The sequence below is a fragment of the Sinocyclocheilus anshuiensis genome, unplaced genomic scaffold, assembly GCF_001515605.1.
Source record: "Sinocyclocheilus anshuiensis isolate Anshui unplaced genomic scaffold, SAMN03320099.WGS_v1.1 scaffold26, whole genome shotgun sequence".
In the NCBI taxonomy this organism is placed as follows: Eukaryota; Metazoa; Chordata; class Actinopteri; order Cypriniformes; family Cyprinidae; genus Sinocyclocheilus; species Sinocyclocheilus anshuiensis.
In genome coordinates this window covers 227,884-238,532 of record NW_015544143.1, presented here as the reverse complement: position 1 = coordinate 238,532, position 10,649 = coordinate 227,884, and the positions used below count along the sequence as shown (strand labels likewise).

Below are 10,649 nucleotides of genomic sequence, written 5' to 3'. Positions count from 1 at the left end.
ATGTATATATATATATATATATATATAGTACTGTGCAAAAGTCTTAGACCATTAGTATTTTCACCAACAAAAAAATGATTTTAAGCGGTGACTTTTTTTAACCGGGTATGCTGAGTGAGTATCCTAAAAGCCTTTTAGGATACTCAAAAGGGATCACAGATGACAAATAGCTAAGAAACTTAGCTGTCGATTTAAAAGTATGCTCATTTCCTACCTTATTTGTAAATGAAATTCATATGCAGTTCTTCTATCATTTTAAGTTTATCCATTATTTGAATGCAAGACTTTATTCCCAGTGAATAGGAGTTAAAATTCCCGGTGACACTACTCCAATAACAGACCATGCAAAATACCAAAAAATAATTAAAATATTGCAAAGTAACGTTGCAACCTTGCAAACAATAATGAAATCAGAGAAGGACTTTAACTGTAAGCGACATGAGCATACGCAAAACAAAGGGAACAATATGATGTTTGTTATTATTAAAATTTTTATATAGCCCACGTTTTTATAAAAAAAAAACATTTATTTACCGCTTAGGCAGTAACGTTGACAATAACGTATATCTTCAACATACGTTGTCTATGACCAAAAATGTAAGAAGATATGTTTTCAGTGGACTTTTAAAATTTGCTTTGCTTGAGAAAACAAAAATATACAGTTACAGTGTTTTTTTCTTTTGATTTAGTCGAGTTGGTTTTGCATCAAACACAATGTGATTTTCGGCAATCGAGATCTGACAGCAACAGCACATTTTTCCGCTTGGGTGAGCGCTTTGCAGATAGCTTACCTCGCGCATTAAATCAGCCGCAGACCAGCAAATCACTGAGAATGCGCTATAATCCTGACGAGTCATAGCAACAGAGCGGAGGCGAGAAAGCTGCGGAGAATCCGCTTGCCTGGAAGCAACCGCAACTGGTAGATTTAAAGAAAATGACTGCCGTTTCGCAAATAAATCATTGTACGTACTTATTCCTAACTCTTTAAGCTATAAATTACATTTCAAAGGACAAGGGATCAACTTATAATCATGTTTATATGAATTATCCCGTGAACTTATTCTCTCAAATGGCCTGGGTATGTGGAGCATTCGCAGCTTATATGGACGGAACGCCACTGATATATATATATTAGGATATATGTAAATAGGTATATATGTGTGTGTGTGTGTGTTTGTGTAAATGGTTTTAAATAAATATATATATGTGTGTGTTAAAAGAGGGATGCAGCACCCTGACCAAATGTGCTACCTGACACACAGGTGCACTCATATACACACACACACTCACATTTAAAGATCAGATGATCAGACCAGTGTGTGATGTGAGAACAGAGCAGTGTCTGATCAATTATTTACCTGCGATTGAGCTCTTCTCAAGATAATGTGTCTGCTTGTGACTGTACTTTGCTGTAGCTAAATGACAAAATTTAGGACATATGGAGATGTCCTAATCTGGAGAAAAAAATTGCTGATACACAGATGGCTCTATACAAATGGAAGAGCAGAAAATAGATTAAATCTGCTGTTGTATAAACCACTTTAATGGCATATAATACAATTGTCTCCTTTCTTTCTGTTTCTCCTCCAGTATCCTGTCCTCCGTGGGGTCAGAATTAGACCTGCGGACATTGCGAGCAGTCAGAGTGTTGCGGCCACTAAAACTGGTGTCAGGAATTCCAAGTAAGTATTCTGTCTGTCTGAGTTTATCAATGTCTGTCAGAGTTCTTTGCACTACATACAATAGTGCCGTTACTCTCCAGGCCTGCAGGTGGTGCTGAAGTCTATTATGAAGGCTATGATTCCACTACTGCAAATCGGCGTGCTCTTATTTGTGGCCATCCTTATGTTTGCCATCATTGGCCTGGAGTTCTACATGGGCAAATTCCATCGCACCTGCTTCGACAATATCACAGGTGCGCTTGTCTCAAAAGACAAACGAAAAACAGTTGACCTTTGAAATTGTATGCCTTTTACAAAACGCTGTGCATTTACATTATCCAGGCGAAATGGTTGATGAACAGCCCTGTGGTGAGGAATTTCCCGCTCGAGAGTGTCAGAACGGGTTGGTGTGTTCTGAATACTGGCTCGGGCCAAACTATGGCATCACACAGTTCGACAACGTCCTTTTTGCCGTGCTCACTGTTTTCCAGTGCATCACCATGGAGGGTTGGACTGATATGCTTTATTACGTAAGTTAATAGTAATAGTAATTACGAGTTAAAGGCGATGATTTAACTATGATTCTGTTTTTTAAACTGGACTTTGATTCTAGATGATAATGTTGGGTAAATGTGGGTGTATTACAGAGCAATGATGCCTTAGGGAGTGCCTGGAACTGGATGTACTATGTTCCCCTCATCATCATCGGATCCTTCTTCATGCTTAATCTGGTGTTGGGTGTCCTCTCAGGGTAAGATCTATCTGTCTTTCTATCTGTTTGTCTCCATCCATCCATCCATCCATCCATCTATCCATCTATCCATCTATCCATCTATCTATCTACTAGGGCTGGGTGGTATGACGTTATATATTGTGACAACGGTATTTTGCTATATTGTTTATTTTGCGGTATGTAAATATATCCACATAGCACAGTAGCCTACTACTTATTATATAGTTATATGCACGTAAGAGCTTTCATGCATGAATGAGAAAATAAAGAGCAGGACTTGCTTGATGTTAAATAGAGTTAGTAAGTGCAATAAGCTGTGAAAAAGAACTCTCAGAAAGCATGCGATAGCAAATTTTTTCATTCACATTTTATTGCGCTTGAATGGTCAGATACACACACAATTGTGTCAAAATGCCTGTTGTGGGGAGTATTCACATAAACACAGTTCATATTTAATTTATTCTATGAAGACTATTTAGTGTTTTAGTTATGCACTTGATTTTTCAAATTCTGTATTATTTCTTACCATGTTAAATAAACCAACTGTAACTGAACAACTTGGTTTATTTAATTTGTATCTTTGTTCTATTGTATTTGTCCTATTGTTTGTAATTTGCTCTTCTGTTCTTATTTTTATTAACTAAATCTATCTATCTACCTATCTGACCTCAATCCATCCATCCATCCATCCATCCTTCTGTCAGTATAATTTGTTCCGTCAGTCTATTTATAGATCTCTTGTTATGTCAGTCGCTCTTTTGATTGTTCTTTCTTTTGTTCTATCAGTGTATCGTTTGCTGTTCTATCTGTTTGTCTATCTGTTTATTGTTCTGTAATTATATCTTTCTCCCTCTCTATTGTTCTGTTGTATCTTTTGTTTTATCTATTATTTCATCCATCCTTCATTAGTATAAAACAATGTTGGAAGTTTAGTACGTTGCTAACTATACAGGTATCTTTCTGTCCTCCTGTCTGTCTTCCCCCCCGCACACCCATCCTCGCCCCCCAAGTGAGTTTGCCAAAGAAAGAGAGCGTGTGGAGAACAGGAGTGAGTTCCTCAAGCTCAAACGTCAGCAGCAGATTGAGAGAGAGCTCAATGGATATCTGGAGTGGATCTGTAAAGCAGGTATGTGCATAAAACACATAAACAAGTGTATAAATAAAAATTAATTTCCTGCAGAATGTAATGACTATTTTGGACCTGTTGGTGTTTTTGCATAAAGAAGATTCAAGTGAAAATAATGGAAACTTAAAATCTAGTATGAATAAAGCATTTTTCAGTGCTCTTTTTACAGAGGAAGTCATACTCGCCGAGGACGACGATGGCACCGGTAACAGTATGAATGTTCCTGTTTCGTGCTTTTGCCATTTAATGCCTAAAATGCAGTAATCATTCACAGTGAATGTGTTTGTGTGAAGGAACTCGTCGCAGGCCCACCATAAAGAAAAACAAAGCTGACCTGTTAAATCCAGAAGAAGGAGAGGACCACATGGGAGACGCAGTTGGTAAGAATCATTCAGATCCTAAGGAAGACAACTCATTTGATTAATAAAAATGTTTCTGTCTTTTGAATCACATAATAGCTTATACTTAAAGATCCTGTAGTATTCATGCCAGATGTTGTGCTGCTATGTGTGTATATTCTTAGGCACACCTTTTGCTCGTGGGAGCATAAAGAGCGGAAAGGGAGATGGGACTGCATTTAGCAAGAAAGAGCGACGTCTTCGCTTCTTGATTCGAAAGATTGTAAAGACTCAGGCGTTCTACTGGACTGTCCTCAGCCTGGTGGGACTCAACACACTGTGCGTGGCTGTAGTACGCTACGATCAGCCCGAACTACTGTCGGACTTCCTCTGTGAGTAAACCTAAGTTGTTTGTTTTTACATTTGTTATTATAGGCGACATATGGCGCTTTTCCACTGCGTGGTACGACTCGGCTCAGCACGGCTCAGTACGGTACGACACGGCACGGCTCGGTTTGCGTTTCCACTGCAGTTCAGTACCGCTTTAGAGTGGGCGGGATTATTCACGTCATTATAGTTACGCCGCCTCTATTGCCGCGACTCCTGAAAAACTTTTTCATTCCACGTCGCCCCATCAAGCTCTCGCTGGATCCGCTCCTCTGCTATCAACGAGAGGAATGTCTGTTCTTCCGCAACAGACAACAAAACTTTTTGGTTGTTAAAAAAAAGGTGCGCTCGTTCAAAACAGTTGCGTTCGTTCCTTTGCTGGCTGTGCTGATTTAAATCTAGCGGTTCTGTTGTGTTTGTGTCGCAAGTTCAGTGACGCAGGTAGTGACGATTCTCTCCGGCCAATCCGTGATCAGCAGAGTTTACAAGTCAAGTTTTGGTTTTGGAAAGTAATGGTACGGTTCACTTGGAACCCCAACCGAGGTGGTACTAAAAAAAGTACCAGGTAACAGGTACTGTACCCAGTGGAAAACCCCCAAAAAGTGAACCGTACCGAGCCGTACCGTGCCGTACAATGCAGTGGAAAAGTGCCAATAGTTTCAAATCTGGCCTGCATCCTGTCCCATTCTCCATTTCTCTCCTCAAATAGTTCTTGGATTTCTCTGCTGTCAGTAAACACCTTCTGTTTCCTTTTCTCCAACTTTATCTGTCTTGTCTCTCTTTCTCTTTTTCTACAGATTATGCTGAGTTCATTTTCCTAGGCCTCTTTATGTCAGAGATGCTGATTAAGATGTACGGACTGGGGACGCGCCCTTATTTCCACTCCTCTTTCAACTGTTTCGACTGTGCCGTGAGTGCCCTTCTCTCTTGGCCCATTTAAAGTCTCACTTTCCCTCTCTTTTGCTTTTTTCTCTCTGCCTCTGATTTTAACCTCCGCAAGCCGCTGACCTACATTAGATCCAGACTTAAGTCCTTGTTAGCCAGTCCTCAGAGTGTTCCTTATTTGTTTTGGGATTTGGCTGTGTGCTTGTTTCAGGTCATCGTTGGCAGCATATTTGAGGTGGTCTGGGCCATGGTGAAGCCAGGGACATCCTTTGGAATCAGCGTGTTACGAGCTCTCCGACTGCTTAGGATCTTCAAAGTCACCAAGTGCGTTCCGGTGCTTTAATTTAACCTCTGCGTCATCCATCAGTTTTTGTGTTGTCCTATTTTTGGGATCTGAAATTAGTACAAGTTTACACTGCTGATTTTTCATGTCTTTGGTTGGGTTTGTTTCGATAGGAAGAATAGTTCAAGCAAAAGTTTTCTCAACCTTACATCATTTCATACCTGTGGAAAAAATGTTATGCCCAATGTTCATGCTGTTCTTTTCCATATAGTGAAAGTCAATGGAGACTGGGGCTGTCAAGTTCTAAAAATAACAAAAAAGCATCATGAAAGAACAGAAGCAGTAGTCCAAACACTATATTTCATGTCTTCTAAAGCAATACGATAGATTTTTGTGAAGAAAAGACTGAAGTTTAAGCCATCTGCAAATCTAAGCAATATGTTCTCAATTTTCATTTTAATTTTTGTGTGAACTATTTGTATAAAAGTGTCATTGTTTCTTCACAGTTTTTAATACTAGATTTCTTTCTGTCTTTTTCAGATACTGGGCATCTTTGCGTAATCTAGTAGTGTCGCTTCTGAGCTCCATGAAGTCCATTATCAGTTTGCTTTTCCTTCTCTTCCTCTTCATCGTGGTCTTTGCTCTTCTCGGGATGCAGCTGTTCGGTGGACAGTCAGTATAGATTTACACCCTGCTGCCAACACTTTATTCAGTTTCTCAGATACAAATGACCAATCACTATGCATAACATGTTATTGTTGTAAAAGACCATTTGATGTTTTCTTTTTTGCCAGGTTTAACTTTGAGCTAGGCACTCCTCCCACAAACTTTGATACTTTCCCTGCTGCCATTATGACAGTGTTTCAGGTAGACTGGTTATGTTGGTTTGACAATAGATCTGTTCTAAAACCTAGTGAGCTGTCTGCATAGCATTTTAAGGCATGTAAAGATAAAGAAAATAGCTAATTCTACTTAAACAAGCTTATGTGTGTGCGGATCAAATATGCATGGAGTTCTGTTTTTTTTTGTGTTAAAATAGACTGTGTATTTCTCAGATTCTAACCGGAGAGGATTGGAACGTAGTGATGTATGACGGCATTAAGTCTCAGGGAGGGGTGGACAAAGGAATGGTCTTCTCCATATTCTTCATTGTCCTTACACTCTTTGGCAACTGTATCCTTCTTAACCACACAGAATCACATGAGCATTTTCATTACTACATACGCTACTGCATTTATTTAATTATAAATACAGTAAAACAGTAATATTTTAAGGACTATTACAGTTTAAAATAACTGTTCTCTATTTTAAAATATTTAAAAAAGGAATTAATTGCTGTGATGGCAAAGCTAAATTTTCAGCAGTCATTACTCTAGTCTTCAGTGTCACATGATCCTTTAGAAATTATTCTTGGGGCTCAAAAAAAACATTGTTATTATCAATGTTGATCAATGCTGCTTAATATTTTTGTGGAAGTTGTGATACATTTGTTTCAGGATTTTTTTTTTTTTGATGAATAGAGAGTTCAAAGGATTTATTTGAAATATAATTTTTACACACTTTGTGACAAGGTAAAAGTCTTTACTGTTACCTTTGTTCAACACTGTAAAAAATGACCGTGGATTTAACGGTAAAAGACTGTAAAAATGCTACAGTAAAAACCTGTTAAATGGTTAACGTATTTTTTACGGTAAAATTCCGGCAACCACAGCTGCCGGTTTTTTACCGTAAATTTTACGGAATTTTTTTTACAGTGAAGTTAATGCATCCTTTTTGAATATTAGTATTAATCTCTTTCAAAAAAATAAAAATCTTACAGCAAACTTACTACAGGTCAGGTTTTCACAATACAATACAATACCATATAATTACATTAAATCTAGATTTAAAAAGATCAATCTTTTTAAATTAAATTAAATTAAATTAAAAAGGAAAGAAAGTAAGTAAGTGTGGGGGAAAATATCAATACATTAGTTCTTCCAAATATACTTTACTCTACCCACATGAGGTTGTGCAGTATGAATTTGCAGTACTATTCATTTTTGACTACCTTTGAATGTGTTTTGAGAGATCCAGTCATGTATATTTAGCACTGTCGACTTATGATGTGGTCACAGGATACAGACACACATTATAAAACACAAGCCTTGTCTTTCTAAAGTTGTTTCTTAACTCTAACCTCTCAGACACACTACTGAATGTATTCTTGGCTATCGCTGTGGACAACTTGGCCAATGCTCAGGAACTAACTAAGGTTAAAAACAGTTTCTTTTTCTAAGATACACCATTCATGTCAATTTCATGCAAATTTTTTTAATGCCCAACAATTGTTTGCGGCTGTCACTACTGTATGTTTTTTTTTTTTTTTCTAGGATGAACAGGAAGTAGAGGAGGCCACAACACAAAAGATTGCACTCCAGAAAGCGAAAGAAGTGGCGGAAGTGAGCCCACTGTCTGCTGCCAACCTATCTATTGCTGCGTGAGTTACTCTACATGCTAGCAATCATCATCTTTACCTTTACACCTTTGTGCCACAAAAATACAGGTGCGGGCGGTTGGCGGGTGGATCATTTATTTGAAGCTGCGGATTCGGGTTACGTTTTAGCTCATCCGCGCATCACTAGCCACTAGCATAGCATCACCAAACAATTACTATTATTATTATTTTTATTTATTTTTTTTGCCAGTGTTGTGCCAAAAAGTAATAGCTTGTTCAGAAACACACAAACCATAGCAATGAAGCCATACCCAGTTTTTATTAATATTCATGATCAAAAGGTGAAATTATTACAAGACACCTCTGACGCTCCGGGACACGAAAAAACCATGAATGTGCATATATATGCAAATGAGCCCTAATACACTTACACATTAATGTCAGAAACAGACTTAATATAGTTCACACTTTAACTTTATTACTGTAAGAGGCCATGCCTTATGTTACATTAATTTGATCTGGTACTGTAGCTGGTTTAAATGCTTTTTGCCTAGCTTAGCTGAGTATAGCTTAGTCTGTCAGCTTAACTTTATCATCGTATTTGAGTAAATCCACTCTAATTCCCTTTTCAGCAGACTTGCTTAAATCTGCCTGATCATACAGTATGTAACCCCCTTAGGACCATTTCCACTTCTGTTCACTCAAAAATTAAAACAACAAATTTTGTTGTTCCAGATCCATATGACTTTATTTTCTTGCAAAGAATGCAAAAATAGATATTTTGCAGAACTAAGCTCTTTTCCTTACATTAACAGGCATAAACAGGCAAACCTCAAAAAAGACCAAAACGTACCGTAAAAGTACCATGAAAATTTACATGATTGTGTGTTTTGAAGGCTTGCCTTAAAACACATTATAAGGTAAATTTGTAGTTGAACTACGGTTGAATGTGGGGTATCTGTATGTGATGTGAAGGCATTTAATTCCTCATTTACTTCATCATTCTGTTGCAAGAAGTGGTCAGTAATGTTTTTACTTTGTTGTGTGTGTATGTTTGAGTATTACAATCAACACTTACACTGTGACCTAACCAGGCATTCCAGCGATACACTTTATCTTTCAACTCTGAAAAGCAAAAAAAATAAAAATGCTGCACAATGTGACAAAATCAAGCAGAATGTTTTTGATGTTGAACACAACTGCCCCCTCAGTCAAGATGAATGTGAAAAGAATAGACTATTTACATTTTTTTAATTTTTATTTCTTATATATTTTTTTTCATGTTTAGAGGTCTAGAAAATTGGTTGTGGATTAGATTATTTCACTGAATTCTTATTGTTTGTCACCAGCTCAGGCTGTTATAGCTTAAAATTATGCACCTGTTAAATGGGTCGAATCTATGCATCTAAGCCGTATTTATATCTGGTGTCTGTTCTTCGTACCTCGCTTAATACATCTGAGATAATTTGACAGATGCCAGATCTTTTAATCCTGATAACTGATCTCTGGCTAATTTTGTTCTTCAAACAAGTTAGAGAATTTGATTAAAATATCTGGGTTAAGTTGTCTGAGATTACTCCGTGTTGACATGTTCATTGGAAAGGGCAGATATATCGTTACTCGAAACCATGATCAGCAGTGCAGTGATTGGCTGGTTGGAGAGACAGCAATGTAATGACATCATATAATTAAGATCAAGGAAACAGCCTAGCCAGCAAAATGACATAAAAGGTCTAATACATAAATAAAATGTGTAATGTTTTTTTAAGCGATTCCAAATCATTTTTCACCATTTCTAGAATTTTACAGGTTTTGTATTTTTCAATGTCAAGAGTATTGTAATTAGCAATTCATTTAATTTTGCAGCGGATTTGTTATACGTGACAGCATTAATTAAAGTTTCTTAATCCATTTGATCCACCTTAAGACATAACTGACTGTGTTTAAATTAACTGTGCATCATAAAACCATTTTGAGATTTGAAAAGTGAGTCTGGATCTCTATAAAAAGCTCATCATTCAAATTAATGCACGACTCAGACAAACTGCATGTAATATGACTGCAGTAAAATTATGACATAATTATTCCTTCACAAATAAATCTCTTAATGAGTAAAACTGGTCATGTCTATTATAGATTACGCAACATTTTAATTACTTTCAAAATAATTTCAAAATGATTATATTTAAAAAAAAAAAATGTACTGGTTTAGTAAAGTACACTTGTAAGAAAATAGCAGTGGCTGAGACTTTCAGTATCACCTTCACTTCAAAAGATACAATCTAATCCTGTTTACCTGAAATAAGCCTGCTCCCTAACTCCCTAGGTTTGAGCTAACAGACCTGTTGCTATGACAGCAACTCCAGAATGAGCGTCGAAGAATCTTAACAATCCTGGATCATGACAAATCGCCAACAATAAAATCCAGCTAACTGAATAATCCACATATGAAGAACGGACCCTTCCGGAATGAGCTTCAAAGAACCAAACAATCCAAGATCATGCCAAATAGTCAACAATCAAATCCAGCTAACTGAGTTAGCGGCGTACAAAGAACGGGCCCCTGGTGGTCTAAAATGTGTTTATTTCATGGATATCCAGACTAATTTTCAAAGCTAACACTTATAATAACTTTCATTAATAAATCATTAACAACCATTATGTAATGCTTAATGGATCATTTGTTAATATATATATTCAAAGAGTTAGATACGTGAGATAATGTGCTTGTTAATGTTTGTTAATAAACTTATTAAACATTAGATAATGTTCAAACAAATCATTATTTCATGTAAGTTA

General features: G+C 37.0%; 1 protein-coding gene across 1 annotated transcript in view; it reads left to right on the top strand.

The window, feature by feature from the left end:
- Positions 1–10,649, top strand: part of LOC107695065 (voltage-dependent P/Q-type calcium channel subunit alpha-1A-like) — a 142,387-nt gene that overhangs the window by 82,047 nt on the left and 49,691 nt on the right. Inside the window, exons 6-20 of the mRNA XM_016494851.1 lie at positions 1,591–1,682; positions 1,763–1,915; positions 2,004–2,191; positions 2,309–2,412; positions 3,405–3,520; positions 3,690–3,725; positions 3,814–3,900; positions 4,044–4,250; positions 5,043–5,155; positions 5,342–5,454; positions 5,954–6,085; positions 6,208–6,280; positions 6,469–6,586; positions 7,600–7,667; positions 7,786–7,892. Coding sequence (XP_016350337.1) covers positions 1,591–1,682; positions 1,763–1,915; positions 2,004–2,191; positions 2,309–2,412; positions 3,405–3,520; positions 3,690–3,725; positions 3,814–3,900; positions 4,044–4,250; positions 5,043–5,155; positions 5,342–5,454; positions 5,954–6,085; positions 6,208–6,280; positions 6,469–6,586; positions 7,600–7,667; positions 7,786–7,892 — 1,707 coding nt within the window. The remainder of the gene's footprint in view (positions 1–1,590; positions 1,683–1,762; positions 1,916–2,003; positions 2,192–2,308; positions 2,413–3,404; positions 3,521–3,689; positions 3,726–3,813; positions 3,901–4,043; positions 4,251–5,042; positions 5,156–5,341; positions 5,455–5,953; positions 6,086–6,207; positions 6,281–6,468; positions 6,587–7,599; positions 7,668–7,785; positions 7,893–10,649) is intronic.